Source organism: Haliaeetus leucocephalus, unplaced genomic scaffold, assembly GCF_000737465.1.
Source record: "Haliaeetus leucocephalus isolate CR32 unplaced genomic scaffold, Haliaeetus_leucocephalus-4.0 Scaffold473, whole genome shotgun sequence".
NCBI classification, from domain to species: Eukaryota; Metazoa; Chordata; class Aves; order Accipitriformes; family Accipitridae; genus Haliaeetus; species Haliaeetus leucocephalus.
The window spans coordinates 5,609,948-5,623,322 of record NW_010972909.1 but is presented as its reverse complement, the minus strand read 5'-3'; the positions used below and the strand labels follow the sequence as shown (position 1 = coordinate 5,623,322).

The 13,375-nt window shown below is 39.5% G+C and overlaps 1 protein-coding gene across 1 annotated transcript; it reads left to right on the top strand.

The window, feature by feature from the left end:
- The first annotated feature begins 388 nt into the window (after nucleotides 1–388).
- KLRF2 (killer cell lectin-like receptor subfamily F, member 2) lies at nucleotides 389–8,844 on the top strand. The gene is made up of 6 exons (XM_010575353.1): nucleotides 389–452; nucleotides 4,620–4,718; nucleotides 6,114–6,245; nucleotides 6,839–6,990; nucleotides 7,872–7,987; nucleotides 8,446–8,844. The coding sequence occupies exons 1-6, from the start codon at nucleotides 389–391 to the stop codon at nucleotides 8,573–8,575; spliced, it is 693 nt and encodes a 230-aa protein (XP_010573655.1). The 3' UTR covers nucleotides 8,576–8,844.
- The last annotated feature ends 4,531 nt before the right edge of the window (nucleotides 8,845–13,375 follow it).

The following is a 13,375-nucleotide window of genomic DNA, read 5'->3' as shown; positions in this document are numbered from 1 at the left end:
GAAAAGTCTATCAGTCCAGTGAAATAGGCTTGAGGGACTCAAATCTATTCTCTCATGCAAGAGTGTGCGTACATCGAAAGACTGCATTGGAGGACTGGGATATTGCATTGGAGAAAATGCAGTGTTAGTATTTGTTAGAAGGGATTGGGATTTGTCAGAGAAAGAGGAACTGAAAAAGAAGAGAAAAAGAGTTCATTTGTCTGTGCAGTTTATGCTGTTAAGTTCCTTTTCATAGTCCTGCTACTGCATGGCTTCAGCTAAAAGCACAAATGGCTATCCGCTGTCCCCTTCCTGTTTACCACACTTATTTGAAGCATTTCTCATAACCTACTTTGACACTAACAGTCAAATAGTCTTCAACAGGAAGAAGTGATAAAAAGACCTTGAGATGGAGAATGAAGAGGGTTACACAGAACTTCATTTCAAAGGAAGGAAGAAAAGCTCCAATGCAGGTGAGCATATAAGCATTTATGGTATGCCTTCAGGCTTATTCTGTAAATAACAAATCTCATATTTGACTTATCATAAAAACCCCACAAATCAGACAAAATTTTAGTTGGTGCTACTAAAGTTGCCAATGATACATGGCAGTATACAGAGAAATATGATGGACGGTAGATAAAATGCAGTACTAATAGTACCAACAGACCTGAAGTACTGGTGCTGACAGTCCCAGTTATAAAATTGAGACTAAAAGACAGAGGCATATAAGAAAAACATGAGGCAGTAGCTGGCAGCAAGTTTGGAAGTGGTCTCAGCTCACTGGCCATTTAAGTTTTCTCTGGGGCTTTTGGTTGGTTTTTTTTGTTTTGTTTTCAGGAATCACAGCTAAGAAGAATTTAAGAATAATTTAGATGAAAACTGTAAGACAGTAACGCACTGTCTGGTAAGCTTTTTCAACAACTTCTGGGGATTTTGTCAAAAGTGTCAGGAACAGCATGGGAGAAAGTACAATGATGTATGCTGGAAGTCTTTGAAGCTCACCCTTGCGAACCTTTATTTCTTTTAAGTGTCCCAGGGAAGAGCTTCTCAGATCATAAATAGCAAGTCTTCAGAGCAATTAGACATCCAGTTTCCAAACAGTTAATTAGCTATGATGATCGGTTCCTGAGAAATCCTGGCTGCACATTTATGTGAGAAAATTTTTAATAGAAAAAAAGCAAAAGCCAACTTCAGTTACTCAGTATGGCAGGATAAACTGTGTGCAATTTTATTGACGTAAATTGTGCCGGTTTGTCTATTATTACAACTTAGCTGAGAGCCTGTTCCCAACTGTAGTCAAAGCACAGAACCAGCAATATTAAAAAAAAAAACAAACAAAAAAACCAGAAAACTGATCATAAAAGCTAATATTTATTTAACTAAGAATTTTCAATGATCTTTACAATATTTGTCAAATTGCACAAACACATTGCTGTAATGGAGTAGACTGAATATTTCCATAAGTCAGACAAAGCGTATTGTGACACATACACAGAATGGTATGTGAGCACAAACATGCAGAGCACACAGTGACAAAGCCAGGTTTAAAATGCTCTGTCTTCATTGTCTACCTGCATGATTGGGTAGCACGTACATGACGGGGCAGCAGAAGAGAACAGTGCTTTAATTTAGCTTGTTAAAGAATGTACTGCAAGCTAAGTCTCTGCTTGTAGTGTAAGGTGTGCGAGCTAGCTTTACACCAGACACACACATGTCATGGTAGCATGATATACATATGGAATACAGAAGTGTATTCGCTGGAGTGGTTAGAAATGGTTGCAATGCCTCATTGGCGTAATCTAGTGCAGTATCTGTGCCAGTTCATGTGGTACAGAAGGAAGGCCACAATGCAGAGCTCCCCTTCCACCTTGCACTCCCATCCGGTCTTGCCAGTGGTGCAAGCTGCAGAGCTGTCTTGAGAAGCTGGGCAAACGCTGAGCTATTACCCCATGCTGCCTTGTCAGCTCTGTGGTTATTGCTGCTACCAGAGCTCACCTTGGGTAGCTAAGTGCTAATCTGAGTATTTACAGGAGTCACTGTTACCGTCTTGCCTGCAGTCTAGCCATTGTGCAAATCATGGTAGAGTTACGGTTAGACCCCAGATATCCTAAATGCCTTTTTTATGTCAAAATCACTGCATAGCACCCAAAGGAAGAAGGAAATGCATTCAGATGCTTAACCATAACATGTTGCATAGCTAGTGAAAAGTACTGCATTCTGTTTACATATACTTACATAATACTTAGCAACATCTAAAACATTGGTGTGTTATCAGTATTATTGTCACACTAAATCCAAAACACACTGTACCAGCTACTAAGAAGAAAATTAACTCTATCCCAGATGAAACCGGGACAATATGAATAGGGTGGCGATGTAAAAACAGTGGGGATTTGCTGTTTGAATATTTAAAGATGACTAGTCACAGATACAGCATTTCCCAAGTAAGTATGATTGAATAGACAAATAAGGAAAAAAGATGTTTGACCTCTGTGCAAAACAGTGATAGCTAGAAACAAGACATGAAGTGAAATTGTTAGTGGAAATGAGTTTATCACGTAGCGCAAAGGTCAAGTCATTTCATAATTTGAAATACAGATCCATGCATTACATTTTTGAAATAACAGTGTTAAAAGCAGAGAAAATAACAGTGTTAAAAGCAGAGAACTTTTCAAACAGCTGATTCACATCTGATCTGGACCACCAGCATTTGAAATGTAATGGCTTTTAAAGGATACTTCCATGGGGTAGTTCCTGATAACGATTAACTAGTCAGAGAACAAGTTCTCAACAAGGTATAACATTTTGGCACTCTGTTTTCTCTTCCAAGAATGGCCATTTGCATGAAACGGAAAATCATCCTTCTGTTATTCTCTGACTTTATTCCTGGGTCCTAACTCACGGAAGGTTTGCATGTAAAATCTTTTTTCCCATGAAGTTACGTTTGGACAAAGACAACAGTGTGTTAGGCCTTGGTCTTTCTAGAAGAACATTCACAAAGTATTTCCTGAAAACACTAATTTTAGAAAGCTAGGAAGAAAAATTAACATGACATTTCCTGCACAGCTGGGCAACTTCCATCTCTTCTCCCTGCTCCAAGGAATCATTTGAGGTATCTCAGAACATCTTTTATGCCTCAGTTATTTTAAAAAGCTTTCCTGTATTGCAGCCTACATTAACTATATCACTACCCCTTCCAAAAGCACACTGACAACCTGCTGGAATGAGTCCAGTGGAGGGCTCCTGAGATAGTGAGTGAGCTGCAGAAGTGACACAGGAGAGGCTGAGACAATTGGCTTTGTGCAGCCCTAAGCAGAGAAGGCTAAAGGGAGTCTTACCTTTCTCTTTAACTGCCGAATGGGAAGGTGTAGAGAAGACAGAACCAAACTCTTCTTGAAGGTGCACATTGAAAGACACAAGTTGGAACATGGAAAACTACAATTCGATACAAGAAAATTTTTCTTACTGTGGTGGTGGTCAAACACTAGGGCAGGAGCCTGGAAAGGCTGTGAAATCCCTATCCTTGGAGATATTTAGAAATTGGCTGGACAAAGCCTTGAGAAACCTGCTGTAAACTGACCCACCTTAAGCAGGAGTCTGGCCTAGATGGCCTCCTGACATTCTTTCCAGCCTACATAGTTCTGTGATTCTATGTCAAGATATGTAGAAATCCTGAAATAAAGTGAGTGAGCAAACAGAAGCAGCGGGTTTCACTAGGAAGTGGTATGGCAGGAGTGTCGCAATCCTACAAGAAAAAATTTTAAGACCATTGGGTAATATTGAGAAGGAAGATTCACCATAACTGCATCCCCAGGCTTTTCTGAGTCTAATTAAAAGTCATTTTCTTTGAGTTGCAAGGAAGCTTATTTTTGCATTGCTATTCACTGACCTTAATCAAGCATCCAGTCTGCAAAGAAGCCCTGTTTAATGCACTGCTACTTAATTTTTCAAATATTTTGTAATAATTTTCCAGGTGGGATTAGCTGAACATCAAGGACTCAATAAAAAAAAAAGATCTCCAAATTATAACGTGGACTTTGCTAAGGCCTTTGTCTTGGCATCTAGTGTACAGGTGATAAAACTAATTAGCGGGTCCCGGAGTTACAGAGTTTAATTCTCAGAGAATCTACTGGTCCTTTCTTGATTCATAGTGTTGGTATTCATAGCCCTAGAACCTCATTTTTGTTCTTACATGTTATATACACCTCTTTCTCTGCAACTGTTAGAAACTTCAGTTCTTCCTTTTTCACTAAGCTTGTGAGGTTTTCTTTTGCAATGTTTGTTAAGTGGCTGCTGTGATATCTAACGGTCTTCAGGATATCTGCAAATGACATCCCCCTGCTATGAAGATGCAGACACTGTTCAGTAGCCACTCAAAACTTCAGATGAACTGGCAAACAGTGAAGACAGCATGAGGAAATTCAAGCCCCCCAAAAGTTTTCATAAATGAAAGTTTATTAGAAGCAAGAACCCCTTGGTATGCAGGAGGCAACCAGAAGGGAAAAAGCAACTGAGACAAAGCACATGGCAAAGTGACAGTGATGGACGTTCTGCCTGAAAGATGTCTAGAGAAACCCAGTTTTATGTCCTGGGTAACTAATCATGCTGTGTTTGTAAAACCCTCTTATTTCTTTCAGAACTTCCGTCTAATTCTTCAGGCTTGCGGTATCTTGCTGCTTTCTCAGGATTTCTGAATGTTGTATTTCTGGGAGCTGTGATCACATTAATTCAGCAATGTGAGTGACCAAGTGAAATGTTTTGCTTTAATTCCTGCGAAACCAACATGTATCAATCCTTAACTTAAACAAGTTTTGCAGACAAACTGTTTTGATAAGGTGACAAGACCAGGCATGCTTTCTGTTATTGTGTTTCTGATGAAGGTGGGAGGGAGTCACTGGCATTTTGGGGCTGTGGATCTGCAGAAGGTCAGTGGCTTTCAAGAACTGTTGCATGTTCGGGGTGTATGAAGAGCACTGGAGTCTTTCTCATTTTCCAGTCCCCCAATCTGAAAGTCCCTCCTATTCCTTTCCGAAACTAAACAAACCACCAAGGTTTCTAGCCAAAGAATCCATCTATCCATCAATTTGGAAAAACTCTTTTAGTAATGAAACAGAACTTACTCCAGGTATAATGGTACAACTGGAACCTCTGCTATCTCCGCCTCCCCTCATCCTCACAGCCGGTCTTTACCTCCTGAAGCCCTGCTTTGCTTACCTTAAGTCTCAGCCAGTCCTCCCCGGCGTGTACAATGGGAATGTGAGCTGGACTTCAGGGATGGGTGAGATAGAAGGCTGGAAGACAGCACACATAGTTGGAAAAGACCTCTCTGAACAGAAATAAAAATGTATGCCTCTGAGTTTATAAAAGTGGCCTTTGCATTGTCCACAGAATTTGTGCAGAAGCCCTGGGTCGCTGCCAGCATTGATCATGTATGTACAGATCTTACCTATCCAGCACAGACCTGTGCTATTATCCCTGAGCATCTAAACTTAGACATCAGAAATGTTTGCAGTTGCCCTGGTCAAGCAAGTTGAACAAGTTTTTAGGTTGCCATCAACAAGCATCTGAATATTGATCAAGGACTCTAATTTTAGTTTCCTCCTTTAGAAAATCTTGGCCTGGTAGTCCCAATGTTAAGCCTGCTTCTGGACATCCAAATCACTTTGCACATCAAAATCACTTGAGAACACAGGAGAAAAAGAATTCAGAAGCACTTCTGGGCATAACTATTCTGCAGAGTCAGCTGTTCTCCCTTTCTCTGGATGCAAATCCTGCCCTCTCACATCAACCCATTCTTTTCTGAAATAAGCTCAATGCAAATTTTGGGAACTGGAAAATCAAAGGCACAACCATGTTATTTGAAAGACAACTGTTGCATACCATGTTGTCAAAAGCGTGATGATAACGGACTGTCCACCGTCTTTGTGAAGTCAGTCACCTCATGTATTTGTTTAATGTATATGATTTGGATGCCCAACTCTCCACCTCCATTTACAGGAGAGTTGGAAGGACAAAAGAGCAATCTGAGTTTCCACTTAAAGCTCCTATTATTATCCATGGAAAAATACTATGGGGTTTCTATACAGTTTGCTTGTGAGCTTTACATTAAAATGCTGGAGATTCTTGTCCAGGTGACTTGCTATCAAGTGACATGTGGAAGCCCGGAGAAAATCTTTCTGAAAGTGACAGTACCTTTGAGGAAGATCTTCATGAAAACAGCTTACTGACTACATTAAAGGAGAGCTTATGCATGCATACAAATGGTAAGGAGATAAAGTCTTGCTCATAGTAGCATAAATGGTTTGAAGCTCTTGAAAAGATTAATATAAAAATAAACACCTGCACAAAGGAATTGACCTTTAGATACCAAAATAAGCATGTTTATATTGATAAAGATGTATAAAGTGATCTCTTTTAGAGTTCCATCCTTGAAAATTTTAGTTAAAGCAAAGAATAAAAGCGGAGCAGTGTTACTGAAGGTCTTTGTTATTTCTCCATGGATGCCATTGAATTGTACTATTCCCGATGATTTCAGCAAAGCTGGGATTTTATCCATGGCTTTTACCCCAATTATTATGCAAAATATTTAGCACAATTATCTAGAGTTCTGAAATATTTAAAGGCACAGAGTGATCCCTAATCAAAGAATGACTATCCTTGTTATCACTGTACAGCAGGGACAACGTGCTTTCTTAAAATGAGCTATACCATCACAATTTCTGCCCTGCCCCTGGTTTAAAGCTTCTTTACTCACTTATTCAAAAGCTGCAGAAAAAGCAGGAGGCAATAATAATGATACCAGTTGTTTAAAAAAAAAAAAAATGACAAAAATCCCTTCACCCCAAACTCTTCACAGACTCCAGATGTGAACTCTGCCCCATTGGCTGGAAGCTGCATTGTGGAAGATGTTATTTCTACTCAGAAACTCGTGACACCTGGGAAAATAGTAGAAAGTATTGCTCAGGAAAAAAATCTGACCTCCTGGTTATAGAGGATAAGACTGAAATGGTAAGCTTGTAAGGCACTCTGTGGTTTAAACATTCTTTTTACTTATACCTTGTGAATCCACGTATCAAAGTATAGCTTCCCATGTATTTTTAGAAGCCATTTCTAATCCAGATATGCTCATAAAAGGCATTGTCAGTGGAAAGTGCTCTGACGATTAGCTTCTGCATGTTAAGGAACATTTGTGTGAAACAGAAGACCAACAGCCTACATTTCATTTAAATAGATGCAATGGTATGCCTAGAGATTACCTCCAGCAAGAAGCAGCTGGCATTTGAAGGATTCTTAGTTCAGAACTAAGCTGTCATAAAGGCTGTTGCCTTTCTTTGGGAAATGGAGCTGCTTCTCTGTACTTTGTACATTTTTAAATGTCAGTACCAGGTCTGCGGCAATAGAAAAAGCAGTTCTGTGGACCAAATCCTAACCTGTAGTGTGTCTCTTCTGTGCTCCTGATTTTCCTTAAACATGACCAGGTTCAGACAGTCACTTCTACAGCACCCAGGAGGGTGAGTGAGGTGGCAAGAAAAGAGGAAATAGCTTCAGCTCCTGTAATTCAGATCAGCCTGATCCTCATCTAAAATAAATGTGCTAGTGGAATGGGCCTGGGGCCAGCAAGGAGCCAAAGGTTAGCTCCTTTGTTGCTCCACTTACCATCATTAGCCACAGTACTGGTTGTAGTTGAGAATCTGAATGAATTTCCATGTGGTTTTCAGTTTGGTTGGGGGGGGCAGGTTGTCTCCTCAGTTTCTTGGAAACATTCTCTGGAATCTTTAGGCATGAAAGCCTTGCTGGTTTTAAAATATTAATTACCACTACAAGTTACTGATGCTGGAGTTTCATGAAGTGTCATTATTATAAGAGTTCAAAGACATACCTCTTTCCAGGATTTCTTAAACAAAATGAAGGATAAAGACATTGGCTTTGTTTGGACTGGATTAAGCTTTGATGAGAGGGAAGGAAGATGGGTATGGCTCAATGATCCCAAACATCCAGGGCACAGGTAGGTTCATTCTGGAGTGAATCTATGTTAGCTTCTGTGATGTGTTCTCTACTCACCGTGCCTGGGCTGTTCAGCCATTAAACCACAAGAAAGAAGTAGTAACATATCAGGGCCCATACTCCAGTTAGGCAGCTCAGCCTATTCTGATTTTTCTCAGTACAGAATTCTGATCAAAACATCCAGTTGAAAAATGAAATTCCTTGACAGCTCTCAGAAAAGGAAGTAATTTTATTAGGAGGTGCCTATGCTGTGTAAGCTTTACAGTTACAGCTGCATAAGAAGTAGGGAAACAGAGAAAGGGTGAATCTTACTAAACAAATAAAACCTGTCTGTATGTCAGAGAATTGAACTAATGACAGCATAAAGACAAGAATACCCAGTCTTGCTGGTATCACTCTGTATATGCAAACAAATTTTTTCAATGATCCTCATATCTGTCTGTTGTTTGGCTCTTGCAGTTTTACAATAAAAGGAAGGAAGAAAGAAGAAAAATGTGCTGCCTATAAGTTGACAGAAATGCATGCTGATAACTGTCACTCCCTGTACAAGTGGATTTGCAAAAAGAGTGCAGTCCTTCTGGGTATCTAAGATATTGTAAAGTGAAAGTGAATAGCATCTTTGAAGGGTCTTTGAAGGTTTACACCACTTTACAATGGGTAGGATATCTGATGTAAAATGAAGGGGAAATGGTTGACCTGAATTGTGATGAATCAATGCATTGTGATTCAGGGTTGTCTCTCTCTCCTTTTCAGGATGAAGGTATAAAATCTATCTGTCTTTGCGCACACTAATTGCCCCTTACAGCTATTAAAATAAACAGCTTACTAATTTTAAGTAACTTATAGTGTCTGAGAGTTGTGTAAACCACAGGTAAAATGAGGGTTTTTTTACCAGCCTGGCAACTAGATCATAAAGCAGACAAAAAGTTGCTGTTGCTACTTTCTTCAGGTGAAAAGGTGATAATCAGTGCTGTGCACTTAAACGAGCCTGCAGATCTCACCACTGGAGGTCCAATATAGGAAGACAGCATAGCTGTACACAACAGAAAGTCAAGGTCTAGTATTTTTAAAAAAAAAGTTTAATTTCATGTATGTCATTCAGTGTTACAGAACCTGGTACTTAAAAAAAACCCCACCCACAAATACTTCTTGAATTCGGACATGAGATTTAGTTGCCTGATATGATGTCTTTGCTCTATTAGCATGCTAGAAATGTCAAAATCATACTTATGGGGCTACAGGGCTATAATCCTTCCTTTTGTTAGTCCACTTCACAGACACTTTTTGCAATTCAAAAATGGATGTTGCAACCCTTCTACATCTCAAGGCTACTGATCAGGATGAGGCAGCAGACCTCAGGGACATTTGTTCTTTTCTGTCTGATCTTACCTCGAGATAACTTGTACAGGTCTGAGAGTAATCAGTAGTTCTTCATTGTTATGTATATCCATAACATACTTAACATTTGATTTTTATAGCTAAGAAAAATCAGTATAATGATTGAAATGATGACTCTAGGATGTAAAGCCAAGTTCCAAACTCTTCTAGGTGAGGAAGATCACTCCGAGAGGCAATTCCACTGGATTTTGGACTGTGGTAGTAATGTAGTTTATTTGGTGATTTTCTCAGTGTCCAGTACCCTCTCTCTTTATGGCTTCTATACCACATCAGACTTCAGGTGTAGGAGTGGGGTGTTAGAGCATTTCTGGCAATTGGTTGAAAATTGTTGAAAATTGCTTGGCAATTCCAAAAGACATTGAGCCCAACATAGCATACAATTGCAATGATTCCTGTGAGATGAGTGTTGCTTCTATAAGTATGATGTAATTAAAACCACATCCTTCAGCAAATGTTACTTTACTGATGCATCTATTATCAGATAAATTATACACAATGAGATAATTTGCAATAATTTGTAGGCACTTGATGAACACACAATTGCAATGGTGTTATACATTTCTAAGATTATCTGGCTAGCTCCTTGATAACAAAAAGTCTTTTGCATAAAATTGGTGCATGGTTGTATGTCATACTTGTGTGTAGTTTTTTATATCTCTGTAAGTGAGGAGATTCTGGTTTCTACCATGATCTGTTTTCTACCTAGCCCAGAAGCATCCACTTTTACATAGCTGTTTTATATCTGTGGCATCATATATAACACTACACAAACATGCAGTCTTCCCAGTCCCAATGTTGCAAATGTACATATAATAGCATACATTCTTCTAAAATAAAATTTACCATTGTAATTATTTCTGTACTTAATTGATTAAGCTTTCCTTTTTGTAGCACTTAAATTATTATGGTTTTATAAATACACAGGATCACATCCATGTATGTTTATGCTGCAAATACAAACATCATATATTAGTCATCACGATCACTGTTATTAATGGCAGGCGTGTGTATCCTCATTGAGAGAAACAGGGTTTCCCTTGCTTGGAGATGGGAACATCTTACAATTGGTTCCATTTTTCCCCATTATTCATAGATGAATGTGATGGTCTTGATTTTTACTTCAGTCATGAGAATTGACTAAGAAACCCCAGTATTGTATCTTTTCCACTTCATATATACATATAAAACAAAAAAAAAAAAAAAGAAAGCAAAACCAGCTAAACCAAATCAATGCACCCTATAAGTAGCAATACCCTTAGGGTTGAAATGGATTATTCATTCTTCTGTACTACTCTTTTTTATCCTTCCTTGCTTTTCCATATGCAAGGTGCATGCAACATTGGGCACTCCTACTAACACCCTGCTTCAGGCTTACCCTCCTTCTCCAGTTCCACTGCTGCAGTGCCCTGTTAGCAAATGTTACAGGCTGGACTAATGCCAGTGTGTTATTAACCCCTTTTCTCATTTCTCATAATTCTCCTTGCTTGCTGGATCCCTTTTGCTAATTCTATCCAAGCAGTAGTTGATCCCACTGCTCAGTCTGATTCACTGTTTGTTGCTCAGGCTAGATACTTATCTGTCAAGCATGGGACTTTAGTTTAACCACCCCTTCAATGCAGTATCATCATTTAGGGGCCTTATCATCTGCATTATAGTAATCTGTTCTGAGTCTAATGTGATAGTGATTTGCTCTGTTCTGTTCTTGACCATTTTTCTGTCCCTTTATGTTTTTACAATGGCTTCAAAAACTAAAGGTTCTTACAGTTTTTCAGCTGGTTCTCTGTTGTGGAGCTCTTTTTGCAATGGGGCAGATGGTAGTGGATAATTGTACTCCTCCAGACTCTTCCTAGCACAACTGTTATAATTCCATGTCTTGGGTAGATCCCACTGTTGTCTAAGTTCCCCTGAAAATCCCTTCCCTGCTTTATAGCTGTGTTTAGTGTCCTGGGGCTAGGCCATACACAAGTGTTCAAATGCAACCTGGTCACAACTTGGGAGTTGTCTGCCTTTATTGTTTAGAAGACTATGGGCTGACAACTTTTTCCATGCCACATACATTTCTACTGTTATGTGTGGCTTGTGCTAATACATATAATACAATGTGATGTACCCACTTATAATGATCATTTCCTACTGCAAAGATTGCATCTCTATCAGTTATTCCGTGAGTCCACCCAGAAGCTGTAGCAGATGCTCAAGAGGAATTCTCTTGATCAGTCATGGTTAAACCAGTATTAGCATCTAACTTAAGAAGCCATTTAATACACAGGTTTTTTTGTTTGAAGGATCTGCTTTTGGGGCCAAGACTCTTAATTATTCTGGAATCTGATGAGCAGTAATCATTATTTCTTCCCTAACAACTCAGTCTGACTCTGGTTCTGTATTTCTCCTTTCCCTTCTGTGTAACCATCTTCTGTTTTTACAGTAACCCAGGTAGTGATGGGTGATACAGGAGTCACTCTGAACACTGGCAGCACTTCAGTATCAGAGGCATGGGGACTTTTAGCTTTATACTTCTGTGTGGAAGGGTCACTATCTCAATCAAACCATTAAGCACTATCTGCTAAGTCAGCATCATCACAAGAGGGTGCTTCGGTAAGAGCCGTGTCCATGCCTTGCTTTGCACCTAATGTTGCTCTACAGCTTCAATCTCTTCTAGGGTTTTACTTTCTCAGTTTTTTAACTCAGCAGGCTCTTATTTCAGCTTTTAATTTCTTGCCTTTGCTTTTGAAATCTGAATTTCCTGATCTAGCCTACGTGTCACTGACCACATTGCCCATATGCTGTCTCACTTGATCTCTTTACAGGAGAGTTTTGGTGTTAACACTTAAAAGTTTGCAAACTCTTGGTCAGTATCTGTGTTACGAAAATTGGGCTGTGAGTGCTTGAGCAACCCTGTTCCCCAATTCCAACACTTCCTATAAAATAGAGATGGAGTATAAGCAAGATGCTTGCCAGGACCACAGGAACACATTAGTTGCATTCTTGGTCTTCTGTGATCACTGGAAACTGCCATCCACATAAAGGCTTTCACAGAAAAGCTGCTCGCAGTCTTTGTTACACTCAAGTCTTATTAGGGTCCAAAGGGGAATGCACACCTTATACACAAAGTCAGGAAGACATTGTTTGGCTAGCTAAGGCTGTAACAGTCTAATCAGACTATAACAAACAAATTATTAGTCCAGTTACAATAATAGTGTCCAAATTATTACAAAAAGCCTCATTAATATTGCATTAAAATTGCTGACATATACTTCCTAGTAGAGTTCTCTTCACACTGCAATGCCCCACAAGTCTCATGTCCATGGTACCTGTCTTCCACAAGAACAGGGAGAGGGGGGGTGTGGAGTCATTGACTGGTGTCCACCAAGTTGTTTCTCAGGAGGGCTATGTTGCTGATGGAGATAAGTTTTTTCTTTCTCATTCTTGGGTTGAGCTGGAGTTCCCTTTTCTTTGGTTGCTAACATAGTCTGCTTAGTTGCTCTTTTTTCACTGGTTTCCAACTAGAAGTTGACTATCTTTGTTTGACTGTCTTAGTTAAAGATACACAGTAGCCTCTGTAGCCTGTCTATGGGGGTCAGCAACACCTTTACTGTACGTGGTATTCACAGAGCTAACTAAAAACAAGTTATACAATCATTCCCTGGCTGCTGGACAACTGCTGTCACAGCTAAACCAAGCTGAAATCAGCTTAGGCCAAGACAAGTGCAGAAAAATCCTTCATGGATGGATCAAAGCCTGTCACTTTTCCTAGTAATGTGAAAATCATATTTACTGGCTTACAGGTCTGCCTTCTGGTTCTTTTCCATTTTCTCTCACAGCCTTTCTGCAGAACAGTGACTAAGCCTTTCCTATGGATGTAATCTGAATATTGTATGGATATCAGTAGAAAGTGGTTCATTCAAAGACACATGGAGAACTGTAATCTGAATGCTTGCTCTTGCTATTTCTGCATCATGTGCCTTAACTTCCTGAATGCCATTCAAGTTTT

Excerpts from the sequence above, each read along its gene's own strand:
- KLRF2 (XM_010575353.1), top strand. The coding sequence starts at position 389 with ATGGAGAATGAAGAGGGTTACACAGAACTTCATTTCAAAGGAAGGAAG. Across the intron at positions 453-4,619 it reads GAAGAAAAGCTCCAATGCAG|AACTTCCGTCTAATTCTTCA; the intron begins GTGAGCATATAA and ends TATTTCTTTCAG. Across the intron at positions 6,246-6,838 it reads CTTATGCATGCATACAAATG|ACTCCAGATGTGAACTCTGC; the intron begins GTAAGGAGATAA and ends AACTCTTCACAG.